General features: G+C 38.8%; 1 protein-coding gene across 2 annotated transcripts in view; it reads left to right on the plus strand.

Moving 5' to 3' along the window:
• Positions 1 to 25,537, plus strand: part of ALKBH8 (alkB homolog 8, tRNA methyltransferase) — a 43,929-nt gene that overhangs the window by 14,789 nt on the left and 3,603 nt on the right. For both annotated transcript variants that reach the window (XM_039718716.1, XM_039718717.1), the window contains exons 9-11: positions 15,166 to 15,272; positions 18,104 to 18,258; positions 19,055 to 19,320. In XM_039718716.1, coding sequence (XP_039574650.1) covers positions 15,166 to 15,272; positions 18,104 to 18,258; positions 19,055 to 19,320 — 528 coding nt within the window. The remainder of the gene's footprint in view (positions 1 to 15,165; positions 15,273 to 18,103; positions 18,259 to 19,054; positions 19,321 to 25,537) is intronic.

Below are 25,537 nucleotides of genomic sequence, written 5' to 3' on the forward strand. Positions count from 1 at the left end.
CCCTGGGCTTTCTTATCCTTTCCATTCCAATGAAAAGGGTGACTCTGGCACAGATGCTCTGTTACTTCATTGATGTAACACCATAAGCAGTGCATTTCTGTGTTATTGTATTGCAGCATAGCTGAGCATACCTGAGACCTTGATGGTCTCAGAGATGGTCAAAAGTACAGTGATTTTAATCACATGAAAAATACAAATCATTCTGGGAACTGGTCTGCATGGAGCATTTTGAAGCTATAAAAGGTTGGAATGTGTACGTTTCAACCAGGGACACAGCCAGACTTGGACCATTTCTAGATATTTCAGGCATAGGCATTGGATTACAGCCTGTTATGTTTCTCACAAATTTCAGTGCCTTTTCCTAATGGGCCATAAATACACTTTTCAGGTGCAGGCAATAAAACACAGATGTAGTTAAACAAGCCAGTGGCCCATGAAATGCTCTGTTATTTATGGTTTTTCTTTCTAGTACTTTTACAATTGTTTATGATTTCTTTGTAGTTTTGTGCACTTAGCTCTTCATCTGATAGTAAAATGAAAATATCAGTTGCAGTAATATGTGATTTACCTATTTTAGGAGTGAAGCCCCCTTCTCTATTCCCATTAAATCTTACCACGGGCAAAATTTACACACTCTATTAATAAATAATTGCACTTACACATACAGCATCAACCATTGGTGTCTTTCTCTTCTTCTCTTTATTTTTCTCTCTGTAGGGTATTTTTTCCTATCTGAATGCATCAGGCTGCAGTGTGGTGGAAAACATGCATAAAGCCATATGTCTTGTCCTTTCTTTGTTCTCCTCAACAGTAAATTCACACATTTAAATAAAAAGTGCCATAAAGAAATAACCTTGTAACCCAGCTGATTCTGTATTCTATTTTGGAAATTGGCAGATACTTCAGAGGAAAAAAAAAGGAAGCAGAATGCCTCATTATACTGAGTAATGGAAAGAGCATTTCTTTCAGTTGCATATATGCTTGTCCCTCCAGGATCTGAGTTAGGCAGATTGTGATAATTAATAACTACAGGAAATGCTTTGTCTTTAGAAAAAGAAGTCTGGCAGAACAGAGGACTAAACACAAGCACCTTCTTAGCCTGGTGACTTAGTTATCACCACGGATTCTCATAGTTTTTGCATCATCTTCACAGGCCCACAGAAGTGTTTAGGTTGGAGGGAATCTCTCAAGGTCATGTAGCTCAAGTTCCTGCTTAAGTAGGGTCAGCAAAATTAGGTTGTCCAAGACTATGTCTGGTTGCATTTTGAATGTTTATGCAGATGGAGACTCCAGAACCTCTGTAGGCAATCTTTTGCAGTATTTGACCTCTGTCACAGTAAAAATCCGAATTGTTTCTTTGTGTTCTGGTGGAATGGCATGGGATTTAAATTGTGCTCGTTGTTTCTTGTCCTGTTGATGTACACTATTAGGAAGAATCTGGCTCCTTCTTCTTCATTCCTTCCCATCAGTTATTTATACACTTTAATAAGAGCCAACTTCCCTGATCCTGAGCCATCCCTTCTCCAGGCTGATCAATCTCAACTCTCTCAGCATCCCTTTATGTAAAGATATTCTTTAATAATCTTTATGGCCGTGTCCTGGACTTGCTCCAATAAGTCCATGGCATTCTTGTAGTGGGAAGCCCAGTCCAGTTCCAGTACTGGACAGAGTACAAGAGATACCCTTTCACCAGGGCTGATAAATGAGGAAGGATCACATGCCTTTACCGGCTGAGTGCTCTTCCTAATGTAACCCAGGATCTGTTGGCCTTTTTTCCTCCAAGAGTACATTTGTGGGTCACGTTCAGCTTCTTATCACCAGCACCTCAAGGTCATTTTTGACAAAGCTACTTTCTAGCTCATCAGCTGCCAGTGTGTAAAGATACATGGAATAATTCCTGACCCTCAGGTGCAGGACTTGGCACTTCTGTTTGTAGAAGTTCATGAGGTTCGTGTTGGTGGCAGTTGTCCAGCCTGTCCAGATCCTGCAGAATGGTGGCACAGCCATCTGATATCAGCCACTTGTCCTACTTTTATTTTATCTGCAAACGTGCTGGATGTGTGCTCTGCCCCATCATCCAGGTCACTAGACCCAGTATCAATCCCAAGGGCAGCCCACTAGTGATGTTTAATTTGTTTCTGCCTGATTTATGTTGAAAAAAGGTTATTGGCATGTATGTTCATCTTAAATATAAATAATCTTGAGAAATAAAGGCATGATTCTTCACTGCATTTGTCTTGCATCAGATAATCTACAGCAATGCAGGTTCTTAAACCTGTATGAAATGAGGTGGAAATGTAGGTGTGAGATCCTCTTTCCCATTTCAGTCTCATGAAACAGTTTTATCAAGAGGCACACAGTGGCCAAGTGGTGGCCCTGGTTGTTGTAATCCATTGTATTTTGAGGAGTTTACAAGATGAATTAAATTTGTTTTGAAGGAGGAAGGTCTTGTTATTGCTTTGCACTTCTGCCTACCTTATATAAACTACTGAATAGTTAAGAGGGCAAAGCAGTGTGAGGTGATTTGTCTTGTCCTATAATATTTCAGGAAAAGTGGGAGTAAGCCAAGTGGTGGCTCTGGTTGTAATCCATTGTATTTTGAGGAGTTTACAAGATGAATTAAATTTGTTTTGAAGGAGGAAGGTCTTGTTATTGCTTTGCACTTCTGCCTACCTTATATAAACTACTGAATAGTTAAGAGGGCAAAGCAGTGTGAGGTGATTTGTCTTGTCCTATAATATTTCACGCCTACCTTACATAAAATACTGAATAGTTAGAGGGCAAAGCAGTGTGAGGTGATTTGTCTTGTCCTATAATATTTCAGGAAAAGTGGGAGTATCAGGCTAATCTTTCCTGTTTGTAACCCATTTCTTTGCCTTCTCTGGGAAACTAGAGAATAAAATGAGACTTTTAGAATGTCCTGTGGTCTTATAATTGCATTTTATAAATCACAATCTTCACTCTGTCTTTAGAGGAGTTGATACACTGAAATTATTAATGAATATCAGTTTCAATGCTCTGTTATTGAATGCAACTTTCTTTTATTCAGAAATTGTCATACTAGGAAAGACAAAGCTATGTGGTAAATTTAGGTGAACAGTCTTTTATTAAACTTAATGGCAAATCATGTTCTGTATCCATAAATTTGAACAAAGTACTGCAAAACAGTGATCTGTTCTTTCTGTTGAGAATTTTGGTTTTATTTCAGTTAGGTGTTATTTTCAGTGCCTCCATTTGGTGTCTCTAAAGATATGCAGTTTTACAGTATTTCATCTTAGGAGCCTGGCCAAGTTTGCAGCTGTCTCAAAAGAGTCCTAATTTTAACCTGTGTTGAATTTCTCTTTACAGGTTTGCTGCAGGAGCTTGATCAATATTGAGATTTCTGTTTTTCCAGTTTTCCTAATTTGCCATTTTATATGCTGCAGTGTAATTCTTGATTCACTAAAACTTTAGAAACACAGAGGTAGCATTTCTGTTATGAGCTATGTAGTGCTAGGAACATATCCAACCCATAGAGGAATTTTCCCTTCCTGGCTGCAGAACTTACTCCCAGTCTAAAGTTCCCAACACCCTGTAGTCCCTCCTTGTCAGGTCTGCCCTGCTGTGTTTGAGACTGCTGTGGGACATCCAGTGTGCCCTGCCAGAGAGCAAAGCCCAGTCATAGTTTGCTCAAAAGGGGTGTTGGTTTGGCACAATATCCTGATTTATGTTGCTGTGTACCATTTTCCTAAGATGCAGCCTCAGGCTTGTCATTCTCTTCTCCTAAGCTCTGATTTTCCTTGCCTTACTCTGCTTCATGTGTCTTGGGCTGGCAAAAGGCTGGTACAAACACAGAACTGCTGTGATGCTCTGTCTAGACCCTGACCTAATGTCTGAGGAAGGAAAGCTCTAGGGATGTCATCCAGATTTGTGCTCAGGGTTAAAGAGGGGGGGCTGAGTATGGATCATCCTTGACCTCTGTGTAGCTTCTGTTCTTCTGAACACATTCATCATCTCTTAGCCTGTGGATCTTAAGTACTTTGATCTATAAAGAAACCCTGTGACTTTCATAAGCCTTGAAAGTAGAGCAATGTTTCAAAGAAAAGCTTCACCAGACCTTTTGAACAACCTTTGAGTATGGTCATTCTAGAGCTGATAGAATGAGGTATGCTGCTTCTACTCATCTCTCAGTCTGATAATTGACCCTTTTTCTGGCACTTTTGCTTCTTACCTGTTGATCTATTTCCAATCTGTCTTGGCTAACAAACAGAAACCTGTGGCTGGTATAGCAGCAGCTGTTTCTGTAATAGCTGAGAGATTTTATGAGAAGCCTTTAGAAAGTCTAGCCTGTACCCAGCCTTTGACAGTTGGCAGCTCTTTTGTGTCTTGCATGAGCTTTAATAAGGTAGCCAGGCACTGCATATTGCTGTGCTTATCTTATTACTCTGCTTATCTTGGTTAGTTGCTAATTCAGTTTAATTTGCTGTTTACATATATATTGATTTATTTTTCTTGTAAGGGAAGGCAGAAAGCATCTTACTGTTTAAAGAATTACTATTGGCTATAGTGCCTATACCAAAGTTTTTTTCTCTATGTTGGCAGGATAGTAGTGGGTGAAAGAGTAGTAATAGTCATTACTATTTAAAAAGAGCTTGTATTGGCAGAATCAAATTGTCTCTGCACCCAAACAGAAGGTACTAATTTTAATCACTGCAACCTAATGCTGAGTTCAGAAGTTTGTTCAGATGAGGTAGGATTCCTGAAGCTCAGTAATGTGCTTTTCCAGTGTGTAAGACAGGTGCAATTCAAGAAACATGTCTTACAGTCATGGATTTTATTAGTTCTTGAAGAATAGCATCTTGCAGTGGTTTTAGCTGAAAATCCAAATGGATGTAATTTATAATTGTATACCAAGTTTAGTTGGTTTGTCCCATTTAAAGTGATATTTCATTTTTGAAAACTAATGAGGATCTGCTCCATGTAAAAGGTGTGCTGAGCACTGCAGATTAAATACATCAAGCTTCATGCATCCATCTCTCCTGTTTGCATTTGATCTTTATAGATATGTCCTTTGTGTTTCTTTCTGTCTGTGTCATACTGTGGTTAACTGTCACTGAGCTTGGATGAGATACAAGAACCACCAAAATCAAGGGAAAACTTCCTTTTAATGTAATTGAACATTGAAATATGCCCTCTGAGATAAGCAACAAAGCCTGCAGCCCCTTCATAGGAATACTTATAGCAGTCTAACTGCCTCTTTTGGGAAAGGTGAAACATTATGTTCTGAGGTTTTTTTTCCTGTACTGGATGTCTCTTCCCTGTTTGCATGCGGGATTCTGTTCACAGGTACCAACAAATCCTGCTGCCATCTGATGAGTTATTTTAACCCTTGGAAGGGTCCTGAAAGCCCAGCTTTCGTGTAAACTGTTTGGAGGGAACCTGTCCTGCAGTAAAAAAAACCCTCCTTGGTTGTTGATAGGCTAATTCCTGTTTTAGTCAAAGGTAACAAGAGCAAGGCACCCACTGTGTGCAATTAATGTAGGCAAGCATTTGTTTCCCAAGTGCTGTAGGAATCTGCAAACCAATTTCAATTTGCATTGCGATGGTACAAGAAGAGTATTCTGGTTTGATCAGAATTGCCCCCAGAACAATGATTTGGTAGCATTATTTCTCTAGAAGCTGTATGGCAGTAATTTGTGAAGAAACAGGACAGCAGTGTGGAGATCTTGCTTTCTCTGATATCACCTCAGCTACTTGAGAAGAACAAAATCAAAGCTAAGCTATTGCAGAGCCATATTTCAAAGTTTTGTGCGTAAAAATATTCTATTTTGCTCCCTTTCATATTTGTGAGACATTACAGTTTCCAGCTTCCTCTTTGTCTGAGGCTGGGTATTTACTATGAGTGGGCCAGTACCAGGTAAATAACTGAAAAGGTTTGTCTCCTGTCTCCTTTTTGTTGGATTTGTACCAGCCTGCCTTCCTCTTAGAAGGAAGAAACTTATCATACCCCATACCTTTCCATAAAGCTGTTCCCCACTATGCAAAGCCCAGTAGCTTCTATTTCAGTGCTGAGGAAGGAAGGCATCCTGTGGTTGGATTGTTGAATGTGCAGAATGTGCTGTGACTTGATGAGCTATTTCTCTTGGGTCTGCTAGAGTGGGAAGTTGCTTTACTCCATTCTCTGTAGTCGTTTTGTTTCCTGTTCATGGTCCATTATTTTGGCTACTGAGGGGGAAGGCAGAGCTGTGACTTCTCCTGGTTCTTAGCAGTTTGCTTTCTTCACAGTCAGTTGGTTATTCTTTCTAGCATCCTGTGTTTTGTTTGAGCTGTTTTAGTGGTGAGAAAGGGTTGTGGGAAGAATATTCTCTTTGTCTCCTGAACTCCTCTGGGCAGTGTATCCAAAGTGAATGTGGAAAGAGAGATATAAGAAGCAGCAATTAGGAAGAATTTGAAAATGAAATCCACTCCATATCACATAGAAAAATACATTGAAATGCTATGAGAAATATCATATGGTTCTAGTTATTTTTGTGTGATCATGAGAGCACGCCTACTGTGACTGAAATACTTTCTAAAATGTTTGCAGCCTGCAGTAGGGCTTAAAATTTTCTAATTGGGGTCATAACTGCTAAATAATGAAGGAAAGCTTCTGCTTAATTCCTTTACCAACTTGATTCTATTTTAACAGAACCTGTTGTCTCCAGGCTATTTGCTGTTTCTGTAGTGTGCTTATTTTGTATGCTGAGGCAGCACCATTTCATTTTCAATTCTCAGACGTCTGGCTGTTAAGGCGCTACCGTGACACACAAATACAGATACTGAATTTTTCAGTGGAAGCAAATGTACTCTCTAAAAAGTATCTTGCTATTCCATAGCTATTGCTACATAGTTCTAATTGGTTTTCATGTGATAGGAAAAATGTCGATAGGTAACAATCTTGGAAAATATTATATTATGGTATACAGTACCACTCATTTTAAATTAAAACATTTTTTTCTCTTTTGCACTTCATGCCTCCTATGTATCCTTCACTATGATACATTTTGCTAATGAAGCAGATGGAGGGAATGACAGAAGAAAGAGATGACATTGTTTATGATGAAAATCAGCAATGTTGGAATACTTCCTATCCAAATTTCAGAATGTGTTTTTCCTTTATGGTTGTTTTCCCTGTTCTAAAATAACATGTATATGTCAGATGTGTGGGAGCTCTGTGGGGTGAAATGTAGCAATTGAGTAATTGATAAAACAATTTTCTTCAAATTATTTTAAAGAAGTGTCTTTGTGTCATGCAGTGTCTTGAATTATAATTTATGGCCACAGGAAACATCATTAACTAAGAAGATGGCTTTCACTGGCTTTCCTTAGTTATTTGGATTTGGATTTTTTGGGAGTTTTTTGTTTTGGTTTTTTTTTTGAGGGGGGGGATATATGTTTTTGACTGCTAAGGAACAAAGTTTCTTAAGGTATGTAAGCAATTTCTTTAAATTCATGTCCAGGTCTTTGTTCCTCAGTAGATTTCCCTTTTACAGTGAAGATGTAGAGGATTAAGAAACAGGCCATATGGTAGTTTCTACAGCAATAGATTAAAAAACATGTCTTGTCAGCCCTTATGAGATATGATGCAAGAATTAGTTTGGGAAGGCACAGTTTGCATGTCTTGTATCCTGGCAGTTCTCTTTTATTGTAATGATCTCTGGGACAGCTATTAGATGCAGGTATAAGGACTAGCTGACCTTTGTTTCAAACTGTGAGGGCATAAATTTATCATTTCATCCCTTTGAATTACAGGTATTCAGCATCACACTGTTTCCATACTACTTTCTTAGTAGATAGGGGCCAAGACTTTAGTGATGATAATAGTGCAGGAAGAGGTTTTAAGTAAAGAAGAACTCTTTTAAACAGAATTGAAGCATCTGCTGAATCCATACATGGATGCCTTATTATATAACTTGTTTCAGTGGTATTTAGTCAAGGATTGAGACACTGAGATGTTAGTGTTTACGAGTAGGTGAGTACCTGTGCACTGCATGCCTGAGCTCCTCTGTAATCAATGGGGATTGAGTCAGTCCAGCCTATGGGGTAATTCAGCTCATGCTGAGTTAGACATTCTCTTGTTTCATTTCCTAGGTTTTATTTCCCTAATGGGTTGTTTTAAAATTGAAGGCCAAATGTTTTTAAAATCTAAGGCCAAATGTAGATCTTAATCTTGAACTGATTTGCCTATTTCCACCCTAGTCTTAAAGTTAGCCTAAATTCCTTTACTGCAGCACTACAAGCTGAAAGCTGAAACCTGCAGAGGAGAGTAGGGTTTGGTGAACAATCCCAGTGTTTGTAGAGTAAGGGAAGATGGTTTTCCACAATTGTAGGATAATGAACATGCAGCATGTTTTACCCATGCCTTGAAATACACTGAACCTGCAAGGACTTGGACTATTTTACAAGAGCTGGTGGTTCTGTGGTATGAAAGGTTTGAACAATCCCAGTGTTTGTAGAGCAAGGGAAGATGGTTTTCCACAATGTAGGATAATGAACATGCAGCATGTTTTACCCATGCCTTGAAATACACTGAACCTGCAAGGACTTGGACTATTTTACAAGAGCTGGTGGTTCTGTGGTATGAATCTACACTTTGAATATAAATATTTTGGGTCTTCTTTCCTGTAGATTACACTTTCCTGTATTATTCCTTGTTTGGCAATATTACTCAGGCAAAGCCTGTTTTTTGCTGTATCAATTATTGTTTATAGAGCATGGAGGCTTTATTCACTATTCCTCACACTGCTTCTGCTGTAGGAAACTTGCAATTAAAGCCTGTAATGGTTGATGACAGGATGATAAATGTACACGTAGTGTGGAATGGATGTAAAAGTACAATTGAAGGAAGTCCTGCTTATGTGTATTTGTGACTTCAGTAATGTGAGAATTATGTGTATTTCCACAGGTATTGGTAAACAATCAATGGTTTAGAAAGGTGAGATGTGCTTTTTGAGTTCTGAAGTGTTTGCCTTTCTACTTAGATATTGAAACTCTCCTGAGAACTTCTTTAAAAGTGTGGAAGAATTACAGATATGCCACAGCATCACACAGACCATGTGCTACCACACACGTCCATTTAGGATCCTCTAAATATCAGGATCCTCTATATTGGGATCCTCTAAATATCCTAAATATTAGGATCCTCTATATTAGGATCCTCTAAATATCATACTTGCATATAAATTTGTGGTTATTACAGAACAGCTGTGTCTGTGTTGTAAGGACTTGTTTAGTGGTTTCTTGGTGGACATTTGGTACAGTGTTAGACATGTAAATAAGGATTATTTGCTTTCGGGACCTAGAGTAACACATTAAGTGCAAGTTTGAGGATGTGTAGGAGTCCTTTTGTGCTCTTCCATTGAACTGTCCTCCATTAGAAAGCAAGACATGCAAAACCTTAGAAATATCCTTTCCTTTGGAAAGGAAGATGAATGATGTGGTGCATTTCAGGTACATTCTGCCCTGGTATGCAATTCCTTCTATGTCAGTATAGTAGCACCCATGGATGTGAGGGAAGATATATGACTGAAAAAATGGAAAAAATACTGCAGAGGAGGCTAAGTCAGTAAAATAAATTAAATGAAGACTAACAGCGTTAGCCTCTTGCTTTCTCTGTACTAAAAGAATTTAAGCTAAGAGCTAGGGAGGCAATTTATTAAAGGATGAAGATGAAATGTTAGTGAGAATGACTGACTAAATTGGTGCTTGTTGGGAACTTGACTGATTCTTTGACTCTGGATTCACAAAAGGACATCAAGGTTTTATGCTTGGCTTAGATAGCACTTTCCAGAAAGGAGATATCTATATCTGGGTGGGGGGAGCAGTGGTAATGCAACTATTGCCTTCTACTTTAGGGATTGAAAGCCTTTTATATACGAGTCTAATGTACAACATTGAATTTTAACACAGGTAATGATCTGGAAAGGTACAAAGACCACAGGTAATGTCCTGACGTACAAAAGAAACTTGATACTTTTAGAGCAGTAGGAACTGACATATTTAAAGGCTTTTGAAAGAAGGAGTCATCTTGAGCAGAAGTTTGTGGGATGGTGCCATAAGAACCCACCAGCATCCTAACCTCTGCCAGGGCTGGACATCACAAGGAGCTGGCATCCAACTTAGTGAGGTGACTGATAATTTCTAATGACTTGGTGTTGGTGAACCTCCAGAGATGAATCCCTAGGTACAAAAAGAGAGAGCTGTATGTTCCCACTAGCTGTGACAATGCCTGCAGGGGATTAGAAACTCCTCCATCCAGCTGTGGTTAGTTTGAAAATTACAATAGTTTTTCTCTTCTTGTGCACTATATGAATCTTTTAGAGAGAGGCCAGACAATAAAGGAATTTGTATCATGGAGTCACTTGCATACAGAATAACTAGTAGAGATACTGGTGTGCAGTGGAAGCAGTCAACTCCGTGGGTGTACCAAGAAAATAATAAGGTGAGACTTCAGATATAAAAGAATTAAGTGCTGTCTGTATATTGAAATATTTTTAAATCACTTATATGCTAGACTTTCATTAAGAGAAAGAAATGCATAGATACTTAACACAGAGAATTCAGGAAGATAGTAACATGTTGCATGGATGGAAGATTGAATACAGTTTTTGAAGAAAGAAAGCCTAGTAAGTATATTAAACATCTGAGTAACATCACCATAGTGCCTAAGTGGAAAAACAGGCTCAGCAAGAGATGGTATGCTTTGGTATAGATCTGATACGGGGGAGGCCTGCACATGTGTTGTGAGATTTTTGAGAAAGGCAGTACTGAAATAGTTCATCGTCACGATTGTCAATGCTGCACTTATTTTATGAAGTATGGCCAGAGTATGTACATGATACACAATGTAAATATCTGCATATATTATGTAAGGTATATTTGCTATGATGTGGATTATTCAGGAAAGATAATCCTAATTGCATTCCTTTGAAAAATCAGCATTTTCTGAATCCCAGATTTTGGAATTTAGTATGGTTTTGCAGTGAAAGGTGCTGTATGTTACCAATTAATTGTCTTGGTGTTGTATGAGCCAGCAAGCTCTTGTCTCTGCATAGAGCCCCACTGTGTTGTTCAAGCTCTGTGTGTGGGCTTTAAACCTCTCAGCTGTCTTTGAAGTAGACATTCTTTTTCATCTGTTTTACATGTGGGAAACTGTTATGTAGGTTGATAATCTGTCTTTGCTCTCTGAAAATTCAGTAAATAATGTCAGAGACTTGAGGAACATTCTACATTGTACTTTTTTTAGCTTTTAGAGTATGTTTCGTCTAAGGTAGTCTATTATCATCAGATACAAATTGCATCAGAGACAAAGCTTAGAAAAATAATTGTCAATACCCACTGTAGCTGTGAATTTCTTATTGACAATGTCTTTATAGGTCTGTTGAATTATTTCTGTTTTCCCTTTGAATCTTTACTTGTTTGATAGACCAGTCATTCACCTTCATCCTCCTACTCTTTCATGAAGTACAGTGCCACTGCACTGAAAGGTGGTGCAGACTTCTGCACCCTGAGGTGTTAAGAAAAAGATACTTTATTCCCTTCTTATGTTGGATTATTTTCTGATTTTTACACTTTGCCATATTTTATGCCACAAGGAACAATGTTCACGATGTGGGTGTCTCTGCTTTGATGTTTAGCCATCCTTGAAAGCTGTTTACTGGTTCATGTGCTCCCTTGTCATGAACAGTCTCTCTTAAATAACTTGGCATCATGGCAAGTTATTTGAAACCACAAGTAGATATTAGCTGTTTTGTTTTTTTAAGTATTTTTTTTTCTATATTTAGAGACTCATTTTTTCTATAGCAGAAGGAAAAATGGTAAAACTTATATAGCACCCACTGTTTTTATTTTTTGATTGTAATCCTTGGATGATACACCATGAGCTAGCTAGAAATTTGATCTTTATTGACTCTGCTATCTAAGAGAAAAAAGAAGATAGGTAAAAACAAAAGTAGTAATTGGAAATGGCTCCTGTAGAGCAAAGCTGTTATGAAGCAGATTGATTCAGCAGTGGCAAAGTTGCTTTATTGATTGTAAGTCCTTAGTAAATTAAAAAGGAGCAAATGCGTTAATCTTCTGTGTGCGTGTGTGTTTGACAGTGACAATTGAGAATGCTCTGCCAGGATAAAGACACATAGAGGAGTGTGGGAATGTTATCTACTTCAGTCAGTAGCAGGCTTGCCAGAGATAAGAAATAGGGTTCTTCAGAAATCCTTCTGGGTTGAATGTTCTTTACTGTGCTGTAAACAAAGGATAGAGGAAGTACTCCTGCTTGGTTTTTTAAGCATTCAGGCGCAATTAATCTGGGAGAAGGAATGAAGCATAGGAATTATAATAGTTTTCTTCAGGTGTTCCTTAAATTTTATTCTTTCTCTCAATTGCAATATCAAATTTATTGTTAATAGATCAGTGTAAAACCTCAGTATATTCTAGCTTAGGATCTCAGTCTGCTTCATAAGCAAAAGTCAATTTTGGATCTGGATTTTTGACTCTTTTAATTACTGCTTATTACTTTGTCATTGCCCATTTGCAAGTAAATTAATCCTTTATTTATATTTTCCTTCCCAAATCATCACAGTTTCTCAATTCAGTTAGATGGGGAGCAGCTACACAAAGTGACATTATAGTACAGAAGCTTTTCCTTCCCAGAAAAGCAGAAACAGAGCTGGGATTCTGTTGTGGTGAGGACTAGATACTTCCAAGAGAAATTCTTGCTTTTCAGCCTCAAATTCTGCACCATCAGAAATTTTGTTTCATTTATTTCTTGTTGGGTTAGTGTAGTTGAAATTCAGCTGGGAGAATATGCTCTTCTCTTCTTTATTTTCCTGCCATTGCTGCCTGAAAACCCAGCTGCTGGGGATAGTTTTGTGGCCTCTCATTCCCAATGTGTCACCTGCCTATAGAGCACTCTGAACTTCTGTTCTTTTGGATGCACAGGACAGGGTTTGAGGAGCATCTCCTGTGAAGAGACTCTGGGTCCATGCATATGGTGGGGGAAAAGGAATTGGAGATGAATGAGGTAAAACAGCAGAGAAGGCAGGGAGCTGGAGATCCTGTTGTTTCCCACTACTTTGTATGGAGTCACCAGCCTGGCATGCTGAAGTGAAAGGGAACAAGGTTCTCTTGGGCCCTGGAGGGAGATGGGAACTGGAAATGCAGGGGACTCGTTAAAGGTCTCCTCACTGATTCATGGATAAAGTAGTTTTTTAATATCATCTGCAAGAATAGAGCTTTGTAGTTACTACTGACTCAGAAAGAGGACCAGTGGGGCAACAGGATTCCTTCCAGGAAGGAATCTAGACATTCTTGTGTTCAGCTTACTATACCATAGTGCTGAAGAACCCAGACTCTATGTCATGTCCCCAGAAGCAGTGAGCCAGAGAGGCATAAGACAGACTGCGGCATCATCTCACCCATTTCATCCTACCACTTCACTTCCCTTTTTCTTTCTTTACTTGCTGGTCCTGATTAGTTATCTTCTGATTTATTTGCCTTGCCAGATAGCTGCATCTTTTTGCAAAGACTTGCTGCTATTGTGCTTTACAGGACAGGATCCCCATCAGATTTGCAAAGTCCACTGTATTTTCTCCATTCTCACCCCATGCTTCTTTGAGGTTTCCTAGAAGAAATTGCAAAGTCAAAAGGAAGGCGTACAGTAGGAGGTGGCTGCCATTCATCTATTTGTGCAGCTATTGAAACGTTTCATGCTCATTAATCAGAGCTTATAGTTATGCTTTATTACTCGTCCCTGATATCCCTCTACCCCTTTCAACCCCACTTTTTGTCACCCTTATCACTTTTTGCCTTAGATAGCCCAACAGGAGAAGCTGTGTCACTCTGAGTGGTAGTACAGCATAAATAATTTTTTCCTGAAAATGTAAATGCCACTGTGCTTTGCTTCAGTCTGCACAACATTAAATAGTAATTGTTGTTAGTGGCAATTTGCAGTGTTTAAGAGTCTTGCTTATTCAGTCTCTGTCATGCTGGGTTTTTGTGCTGAATGACTGATTGTTGCACCACTGTTTTTCTTTGTGAAACACATCTGTACGCAGAAGGAGAACTGCCTAATTTGTTTCAATCTGGCATACTGGAGTAAGTCTGCTTTTAAATTGCATACTTAGTAGGTTACAAATCAGATGGCAGCATTTTCATGGTGCTAATTCTCCAGTGTACCCTGAACTGCTGACTTGAATAGGTTTTGACCACTTTTCCTTTTCAGTAAGTCTTCTGTAACTCATTTGGCTTGCTTAAATGACCTGCTCCTTATTTTCCACAGCAAGACTTTCTCTCATTTGGGAAATGTAAAAGGATAACATTCCTAGCCCAAGCAGAAGCAAAATGTACCACTGCCATCTGGGCTGTGAAATTGGAATAAAGCTGCAAGTATTACCTCAGTATATTGCCATGGCTGGAAGCCGGATGGCAGATAATAAAAGGATGGTCTGGTAGTTGGCACGTTAGGATCTTGGGATGTGCTTGTTGTGCTTCAAATCCCCAAGAATGTGGGCAGATTGGAAATTACTTCTCTCACCTAATACTGCTTATCTGCATGTTATGTATCTACTGAGTTAATTGCCGCAGCTCATCCACTGTGAGCAGATAGGCAATTCCAGAGGGCATGGGGTCATTCCACATCACTTAACTCTACATTTTACACTAGGATGAATAACCCTGTGGAGAAACTTGTCTCTCTACGTAGACATCACAAAAAGACAATAGATTATGGCCTTAGTCCAGGTGCATAACTTTCAGATGCTTGAGATACAGCAAATGAGCCCTCTCTTCCTCTCATGCAGCTGCCTTCAGTTATGGGATAGCAGTCCTTTCCTGCCTCATAGGTACACACAGAGATTGAACACTGCTGCTGTTTTTACCAAGTGTTTATTGTGAAAAGAAATTAATATGTAATTTTAATTGTCTCTATATAAGTATATTTGTGATTGCCTGAGACTTGAACATCATGCTGAAAGGGAGGGAGTTTTAGGACAGGGGACCTGGAGACTTTTGCATCCCTAGGAAATATGTAGCTGTTTCATAGCAATATTCAGTTGAATGCATTAGAGAAATAAAGCTAGGACTTGAGAATACTTGTATATGAATCTCTATAAGTCATGCTCCTTCATGGTGACTGGTTTTGTTTCTTTTTAGATTGTGATGGATTTCAAACACCCTGATGGCCATACAGTGGCAATTATGTTGCCCCGATGCAGCTTACTGGTGATGACTGGAGAATCCAGATACCTGTGGACACATGGGTATGTGTAAAAGTCTCTGCATTGCTGATAATAGAGGAATAATAAATGTTGTTTGTTTGCTTTTTTAATGACATTCTGTGTTTTAAATTGCCTGAAAGAAATCAAGTCAAGTTTCATAATTAATATCCAAATTCACTCCTCTGCTCAGATGCTGCTTAGGTTAAATTGAAAAACTTGGGGATTTAGAGAGCTAATTGCCAGTCCCTGAGGTGTAGTTTCCTGCTGCTGTCGTAAGTGAAGTTTCAGTCGGAAATCGCTCTCACATTTGCAGTGTGAAAGTTCTCAATGACTCTGAGCTGGCAAAGAATTGATTGTAGTGCAATTAGTGTCACCATTCCCTTTCTCTCTTTTCAGCCCACAACTTTTCCTATTGGATTACATATGCCAAAGGCTTGAGAGAGGGGTTTGAGAGTTTACAAGATTGACTTCCCCTGGACTGAGAGCCTGAGGGTGGCAGAGGGGAGTCTTCCTGAGCTGTTCCCAGCTGCTTTAGGGACACTTTAGCTACTGGTAAGACTGCATTGAGCAGTTTTGGGATGCTGCTAAGAGTATTTTTTGAAATACGTCTTGGGGCTGTGCTTATTGCAGAATTTAAATGCATGCTTTTAAAATCATGCACCACTGGGAGACAGTTAAAATTGGAGTGCTGAAATTGGCAAAAAGGCTAAAGCCTTGCTGAGCTCTGAGTGTGACATTAGTGCATTTCAGGAGTGTATGGCAACCCTGTATTGGACAGAAATGCCCATAGTAAGCATTTCTTCCTTTGTTTGACCCAAGCCATCACTGATTCAGCAGTCAATCGGAGACACTAATTACATTCTATGTCAATTAAACGCCAAATCCTTTTATTAACAGAAAATTTTCTGCCTTCTAATTTTGCTAGTTAATATGTATTATGAAAACAGGTGAATATGAAATCCCTGAGAACCTTTACATTGTTAATTTTAGAGAACTCTTATACCACCTGTCTATTCCCTTGTTAAATTAAATAGTTGTAAAAAGACTTGGTACTTCTGATGTGCATCAGTATAGAAGCCCAGGGCAATGAACTCCCTTGTTGTTTGATATACAGGACTGAATACAGATACCAGCATTGTAAGGTTCTTATGCTGTCCTGTCTAATATCATCAGCTGTCTTTTGGAAAGGTCGCGCACAGCTCTGAGAACGCAGTGCAGTTTCTGTGTCAGTGACATTGCTGGCCAGGGAAGCCAGTGGGCACTCTCCAACCCCAGGCATCAGGCAGCTCCATGGGCTGTGCTGAGGCCAGTTTGGAACACCAGCCCAGGGTCAGGGTAGTGGCTGTGCACAGACAGAGCTGGGCATGCATGTGACGCTGTAACTGGAACAGGGGCCAGGGGGACAGCCTCTGTTTAAACAGCTCCCAGGGGAAGGAGGGCTTGCCCTTTCTGAGGCCTCAGCTTTCTCCAGGGCTACCAGCTCTACTCCTTCCAAGCCAGCCCTGGGCAGCCACACTCCCAGGAGGCAGAAGGATACGTGCTGGGCTCTTGCAGTACTGGCCAGCAGGAACTAAAGTTGGAATAGTGTATCTGACCATTAAAGTGTGGAATGAGATTATTGCTTAACTCCCTTGTACCTTCTTGAAAGACAACCTTGGTTGTCTTTCAAGAACCAATGAATAAACTACATTGAAAATGAGGATCCCAGACCTTTCTACTCATCTACAAATGGTTCCTGTGCTGGTTCTTGTCCACCTTTCCTAGCTATATTTCTTCTATATGTTTTTAAAAGCAGTAGTGGGTCAAGATACTCAACTGGAGTAAGCTTTGCATCATGGTGCTGGAACATTGTATTGTAATCAAAATTAAAACCATCCAGCAAGAAGTTGTAACTAATTCACTTGCATACATAATGTCAAAATATATTTAATAACATTTGTGAGGCCTTTTATCTACGCCTCAGAAGTCAAATTGTAAGAGCACAAGAGTCAGTTTTGAAATTAATCTGGATATGTTTTCAGTGTGTATGCTTGGATGCCAAGGAATTAGAGACTTTGTTTTGACCCCATTAACAAAGTGCACAGGAAAAGCATTTTTGTTCAGTTCTCTGTAAAAGGGAAACACATGGTTTAGAAATAAGCTTATGCAGTGTCATCAAGGACAAAAAAAGTATTCTCTTTTTGACTCATGGGTGAAAGTAAAATTCTGACTTTTCTGATGAAGTTCATTAGTGATATTTTTCATATTTGGTTGGATAACTTGGCAAAACTATATTCTGAGCAGGATGTTCCCTGGTATGAAATATCCCTCTGGCCAGTTCAGGTCAGCTGTCCTGGCCATGCTCTCTCCCAGCTTCTCGTGCCCCTCCTCACTGGAAGAGCATGGGAAACTCATGGGAAAAGTCCTCACTTAGAATAAGCATTACTGAGAAACAACTGCAAAATCAGTGTGTCACCAGCATTATTCTCGTACTAAATCCAAAACACAGCACTGCTGCTGTTAGCACAGATGCTTAGAAGAAAATTAACTCTATCCCAGCCAAAACCAGGACGATAATAAATATATTAAAATAATATTTATAAAAAAAGTACTAGACAAATAAACAATCAAACTTTATGAAAGAAAATGGTAAGAGGGAAGGGAAATGCAATTACATGCAATTAAACAACACTTTAATTCATGTCATTAGTTTGTGTCACCTCTTTTCTCTCTGAAATTGAATAAGTTGAAAACTGAGAGGCAGAAGTATGTAAAATATGATGTTGTAATTGCATTTCTCTCAGAGTGTAGGGATTGCCTTCTTACAAAGGTGGATTGTTTTTTTTTCTGATGCAAATTGAATTATTCCTTTATTTTGTGTTGCTTTATTTTAGGATCACACCCAGAAAATATGATGTTGTTCAAGCATCAGAACTTGGGCAAAAAGTTAGAACAATCACTGCTGATGTTGGAGATTTAACATTAAATCGAAGGGAAACAAGAACATCATTTACATTCAGGAAAGTGAGGAGAAGCCCTTGCAATTGCAGTAAGTGTCTTGAGGTAACCTGCAAGTCAAAATTGATATTTATCACCAATAAATAGCTTTTTTTGCTTTGAGAAAATAATTTGTTTCCTTTGGGTAGTTTTGGCAGTTGTCGTAGCTATTCCTGGATGGTTTGTAGAATACTATATGGCTTGAATTGGTAGCATTCATTTGGTTGCTGGTGTTTGGCTTGCTCCAGAGCCAGGCAAATAATCTGGAGTCTTGTGTTTCATTGGCAGTTCAAGTACTTGATAATGTAACAAAATATAAATAATTACTATTTTTCAAGTTTTTTCCTCTGTTTTGATCTTTTTTTTTTTTTGAGGGGCCTCTAATTCTGAGAAAATAGGTACGTTAGAGAAGAAGTAGTTATATCTGCTGTGACAGAGCCACATAAAGTGGCTTAGGGCAGTAGAAATAATGATGGGCAGGTGGCTCAATGAATACATGGAACTGAAGTCCATTTATACCCTTAAAACGAATTTCAGAGGCTGAATTGCAATTATGTCATGGTCTTTGGCACTGGGGGCACTATCTCATTTTTGAGAACATAAACATCATTAACATAGCAGATTAATAATGACTGCAAACAGCCTCTGGTACATGTGGGCTGGTTACTTATTTTCAGGTCATCAAACACTTCTGTAGTTTGACCTGTGTTTCAGTTTTTAAAAGATAAAGGAGGATTGAAGCATTTTTTGCATTTTAATATTTCACTTTTCATTTAATTTTACTAAATATGCTTAATCAATGAGGAATTGCTTAAAAATGAATATTTTGTATCTGTTGCTGTATCTAGTTTACCCATCTGTCTGTGACAGCCAGAAAGGACAGCAGAGACCGGTGCAACCTTCATTTCCCCAGAATGAGATGGAAGCCTCAAAGCTGGAGCAAGAATACGTACACAAGGTGTATGAAGAGATTGCCACACACTTCAGCAGTACCAGGCACAGCCCATGGCCCCGAATTGTAGAGTTTCTCAGGTCCTTGCCAAAAGGGTCAATAGTGGCTGATATTGGTTGTGGTAACGGGAAGTACCTCGGCATCAATGAGGATTTGTACATGGTAAGTAGTAGCTGCTGTCATTTGTTTTCAGTGGTTCTGGTGTTTATTCTGTCATGCACTTGTAGCATGCTGGAGGTTCAGGGTGGCATTGGAACAATGCCGAGAACAGAAAGCTATTTCCTGATCCAAGATCAAGTACCAATTGTCTTAAGTTTCTGCATATATTCATTATGTACTTTACCTTTTTCTTTTTTTCAAAGACACTTCTGCTTTGTAATTCAAAATACATTAGGAAAAATAGGAATGGATGCAGCGGATTTAAAAATTGTAATGGGTGGTTTAGCCTTTCTTGCCATTGGTATTGCATAAATTTATTAAATGGTTGGGCAGTTTGAATGCTTCCAACAAAATTTTCATTTGTTTGGTGAGTGGGTGAAATCTCCATGGGCAATGCTATTTTTCATGACCTCTTCAGTTCCCTGTGGCCTGGTGACACATCTCATTTGTGAATGATGTCATGTTCAACTGTTCCACCTCTGGCTCTGTGCACAGGCTCAGTAATAAAGCCAACATAAAATTCACAGGGAGATCTCAACTTTGGTACTGATTTCTGGCCTTTCACTCCCTTTTCTTCACTTTCAGACAGTTTTGACATAATTCTTGCTCATTTTCTCTCTTTCACTGTCTCACACTCTGTACTTTGGTTTTACTTCTCTCCCTTCCTATCAGGGAGAGATGAAGTATGTACAAATATGAACCAAAAGATAGCTTTCATTGCAAATATTTAAAAGACCTTTTCAAGGGCAATAAAAAAAGAGTCAAACTTGCCATTGTTTTAACCCAAGAGAAATCTCAGAGAAGTGTGTTCTATGGTATCTGCTCTCTCCTGTTCCAGGACTGTCTGATTCTTTCACACATTTGTCCTGTGTAGCACTCTGAAATCCATCAGACTTGAAAACTTCTATGTAGGGCAAGGCATTCATTATTGATGATAATAAAACTTGGAGTTGTTTGTCTTTTTCAGGAGTTTGTGTCCTGTTATTTATATTCAGCTAAAAAAGATAAGTTGTTATTTACAATGCTGTTGTGTTAGTAAATTATCTCCCTTACTGTTCTTATGGGCTAGAACAACATCAACCAATTAATAAGCAGGCATCTTTATGCCTGACTGCTGTAGCCCAATTATTAATTTCAGTACATTTCAGTCTTTTTGTTTTTCAGTCCTGACTCCTGTAAGAAAAATCAGCAAGCGTAGCTGGAGAGGAGAAACATTTATCAGAGTATCATGAGGGTTGACTGGTCCCAGAATGGATTTGGTAAATTGCAGTTGTGGAAGTTTGTGGTAGACTTTTAAAGTGAAATTAATGCAAGATATTGTGTTCAGAAATTGCCAGCATCCGTCTATTTTCTAGAGCCCACAATTAACCAGCTAAGGAAAGGAAAGATCACATATTGACAGGCAGTAAAAGGAAAGCCAGTTCCACTCCTCTGTTACTTTAGTAATTACCTAATTTCATGTGTCTCCAGGAGAAATATGAAAAATAACAGTGAAAGGGAGGAAACTACTAAAGAAGCAGTTGAAAGAGTTGAAAAATACAATATGGGAATTGCTTCATTCAGTTGGCCTCCCTTGACATTTTATTTTCCAGTGGTGACAACTAGTGGTGCTTAGATGGAGATAGACTCTAGACTTTGCATTTAGTTATTTTCATCTATAAGTCAGCACAGAGCCTCAGGAGGGTGGATTTGACTCCTTCGTTCTACCAGATTTTTTTTTCCTTTAGCAGCCAAAGTGTGGTTAAAGAAAACCCTGTGTATATTGTGTTTACAGCTGGTTTTAAACTTTTGACAAGGTATCTCCAGTGCTGTTCCATCTACCATGGTTTAGTCATGGAGCTGAGGGTGAGGGATTACAGAATGTTTTATGTATCAGCTGCATTGTTGGGATAAGAGGAATGGTCTCTAGATGCAGGGCATCAGTTTTCTTCCTCATTTACTCATGTTTAGTTGGAAGCATAAAATCCAGGCATAAACTTAGTATATTCTACGTCTCTTTTTTGTGTACAGTGTAATGGAGTTCTTAGCCCAGGTCCTTTTGGGAAAGAAGCAATAAAGCTCCTCAAGTGCTGTGAAATTAGGAGTTGTGTAGGGATTGGGTAAGGCACTGTTGGCACAGCTCTGTAGCTTGGGGTGTTTTGACTCAGAAGTACTGAAAACCTGAGGCAAGCATTTCCTGAAGGCAAGCAATATGCTTTTATGCTTAAGTAGCAATGCTAATGTAGATCGCAGCTAAGGTAGCTCTCTTGATGTTTCACTCTTCAGGTACTGTGTGAAAACATCTCCACTGTGGCCTGTGCCATTGTAGTTGCTTCAGTTTCTCTGGATGATTACATGTGGCCTTATCTACTTGAGTATCCCGTGTGACAATGAAATGCACGAGTCCATCTGCGCTCAGCAACAGTGACACTGCTGTAATGGCTGCTTTATTCTGACACAGTGAGAGAGCAGCAGTTCCATGACAAACAAATTCAGATTAAGGATGTTTCAGCTGAAGATGGAATCCATGTCTGATGTAGCTAGCACAAATGCTGAAGAAATGTTGTATTTAACAGTTTCAGATTACTTTTTCTGTCTTGCCCAACTTGTTATTGTTTAAATGATAAAGACGTGGTTTTAGTGTTGTTTTTCCACAGTTCTCTCCTCACCCAATCTCATTTGGGGGAATTATTTTAAGAGATTTTATTTAGGTGCTTTCAAGCTTAACCTCTGTAAGCAGAGCATTTCTTTTTATGGAACAATGTGTTTCAGCCTTAGCCAATCCCCCAATTACCACAAGGGTTTCACTGATGTTATTGCAATGATCTCATTAATTTCTATGCACTTTAGCTTTGTCTCCTTGTTTCCAGTGTTCAGGTAGGTGTGGTGATGTGTAAGTCTCTGCAGGAACATTCAAAATCCTCACAGGGCTACAGCATGAATGAAAAGTCATTGAAGTCTTTCAAACTTGTGGTTTACATTTTTAATGGAACTGATAAATTGGTGGGAAATTCAGTGGCAAATAACTGAAAATGCCATAGGGTAGGTATGTTTTCTTTTTGTATAAAGAAGTTACTCTACTTGACAGAGTACTGATGATAGGAAAAAAATTATAGAAATATATTTTTATATAAAAATGGCCAATAGAGGAGCCAGAATGATTTGCTTTAATATAGATATTCCTATTTCTATTGTGTGTGTCATTCAGAGGTAATTGGTAACACAGTTTATATTTCACAAGTCTGAGATTTGCTCCTCTGTTTTCTGCATTACTGTCCCAAACTGCAATCTACTAGAACTCTATAAAAATTTGATTTTTCCAGGGTGTGGGGAGGAGAGAGAGAGTGAATATTTTCTGTAGTATAGTTGCATAAAGTTGGGTGGCTTTTATTGCACTAGGTTTGTACAGATCGGGAATAGAGTCCTCTCCCAAGGACTTTTTAGTAGTGGGTAAAAGCAGGAGGGACAAAACCAATTAGTAAATGTATAACTGCAGTAAGTTCACCATATCTTAGCAATTGAAGGGTGAGACAGATGAACCTTTTGTGCTCTTTCAGTGAATAAGAGTCATTAAATGGGTGAGAGAGCTGGGAAAAGAACTCAAAGGGAACTGGGCAAGAGCAGCAGAAAACTAGAATGAAAGCTGAATTGCTCAACTTGGTTCTGTTGGTTTGTCACTGAGAAATGAACTCCAGGTCTTAGGCATAGCACTTTGCTTTCAGAGATACCTTGACTACATGCAATGGAAAAGCAAAAGACTGCATGAAAGGAATGCTGAAAGCCTGGCTCAGATGAATTGTTTGCTGGAATGTAATTTGGTTTCTTGAGCTTCTCATGCTGTTAGTTATAGCTGAGGCGTGTCTCTGGAGAGCGACATAATTCCATTCGGTGGCTGCATTTCAGAATTAGATGTCGTTTTGTTCATCACTTTGTAATGTGCTGAATAAATCAGATTCCCAGAAACTTAAATGAACTAAGTCTACAAGCCCAAGTTAGTTATAATGAGATAACGTAGAAAGAAAACACATAGTGGTTGGTAACCTCAGCCTGTCTTTACTTATCTTTTTTTTAGCATGCAAGAGGGTTTATCTTTTGCAGATTTACAGCATAACTACAAAGCAAGCTATTCATTGGTTCTTTTTCCCCCAATGATCTATACCAAACCACTGCATTGAACAGATTTTATAAAATCTACTTTAGCTACTCCTTGCTGTAAAGGTGGAGGTGAAGGTGCATGGGAACATGAAGGAGCAAGATGGCATAAATGCCTAGGTTATCCATTTCCAGTTCAGAGCTACTGAACACTCAGACAAGTCACAGGAGCTATATTTGTTTCTCCCTCCTTTCTCCTCCTTTATCTTGGTCTTTTTTTTGATTGTCTAAAGGTTTGCATTATCCAGTGCTCAGACAGGGTGTGGTATGCCAGAATGATGACATACCTTTGCCCCTTTACTAAGTTATGTGTTTGTTGGAGTTCTAGATACAGAGTTACAGGCTTCCATACTAGTACATATTTCCTATCTTCAAGTAAGAGTCGGATGCAGTTAATATTTATTCTTATACACTGAAAATCAATGCCTGAAATCCAAGTGGATTTCAGTCACACTGTCAGTGGCCACTCTTGAGCTCCTGTGTGCCACTGTTTACATCACAAAAAGTGGTGAAGACATGGCTGGAGGTGCTTCTCAAAAGTCAGGGATGTGGGAATGGATCTCTGGAGCAAAATCTGAGAAGCCAGCCTCCTTTCTGGGAATATTGAAAGGCATGGAATGACTTGCTGAGAGGTGGACTTGCTGAGGTAGACTCAGCCGAATAATCAGCCATGCTATTTGAGATACATATGAGAAATTGTGGAGTTTGAGCAAGGAATTTGATTTGGAAAGCTGAGGTATAAGAAATGCTTGAGAAGAATCATAGATAATAAGAAATAGAAAGCCTAAAAACATACACATGGCTTTACTCAGCAAGAGATGTATTAGATTCTTTTGAGTTTGGACACCGGACTAATAGTAATTCATCTGCCTTTCTCCACTCTTCTAGAAGAGATGCCAGCAAAGACAATAAATATCTGGTCCTGAGCATTGAAAATAAAGATATGAACTGGCAAAAATTAAAGCTTTCCATCTATATTTTGAGATTAGTTTTAAATGTTTGGATTATATGTTGGAGAGAGAAAAACCTGTTCTCAATTAAAACAGTCCTTTGACCTCTTCTGTAGATGAAGTTTCATCAAATCAAAGCTTCTTTATGCTTTAAAATTTAAAAAGCAGTTAGTAATGGAATTGGGAAAAGTTGAGTTTGGGATCTCTGCCCCTTGCTAAATGTTTTCTGCAAATGTTTTCTGTACTCATAAAAACCACAGATAGACTAATTTAAGGTATCCTTTTGCTACCTTATTCTTTTTTTTAAATGACTGAAACAAATGTATTTTGGTTTTTAATGAATGCCTGTCTCTTGTAAGTCAGAAAATGCAGGAATGCGGTGATTATAATTATTTTGAAATATCACCTAGAAATAATTCTAGCAAGATGCTAAAGTTGCCTAGTTTCAACACCAGGCATCAGTGGTGACTCCTTGTGTTCACCATTTATGCATATATGCATAGCACCTATTGTCCTGTTTACATTTAAAACCACATAAAGTTTTAGCCTAATATACCTATTTTAGAGCGGCTGTGTGTTCAAAGTGTTCTGTTTCAAGGTCTCCATTTTCACTGTGAAACAGCATCTTTTTGCTTTGGATGTACATTTGCTTTAGAAAGTATGTCAATACAAGTAAACCTGACCTCAAAATATTTGCTATAATTTAGATGCAAATGAAGACTTTGCAATCTCTGGCAGTCATGCCTTTGTTCTCATTCTCAGTTCATTGGATTTCATCAACATACATTGTACTCCTTTTCAAGGTCATTTTGGGAACTGGGGATTGTGTTCCATTATCCAGCCCATTTTCACTCTAGATGTGGAGGTCCAAAGCAATTCTTTCTGGGAAAGCTTGCTGTCAGTGGAAACTGCAAGTTTTCTTCTTCCTCCTTCTGCCAGCAGTGAATTTGGTCCTTTGAGTTTTATTATTAAGTACTGGAAGCCAATGTCTTCATTGCAGAAGTAGTCAAAGGTACCAGTAATGAGGTGTGCAATTACTAACATGCAGGTTGTCAGAGTAATTTAAAGACACTTCAGTTAGCTGCCAGTGTAAAATGATGGGGATTTGTTTGCATTCAAGTTAGCAAGAGTTTTCTTTT

Source organism: Passer montanus, unplaced genomic scaffold (genome assembly GCF_014805655.1).
Source record: "Passer montanus isolate IOZ18808 unplaced genomic scaffold, ASM1480565v1 scaffold4, whole genome shotgun sequence".
In the NCBI taxonomy this organism is placed as follows: domain Eukaryota; kingdom Metazoa; phylum Chordata; class Aves; order Passeriformes; family Passeridae; genus Passer; species Passer montanus.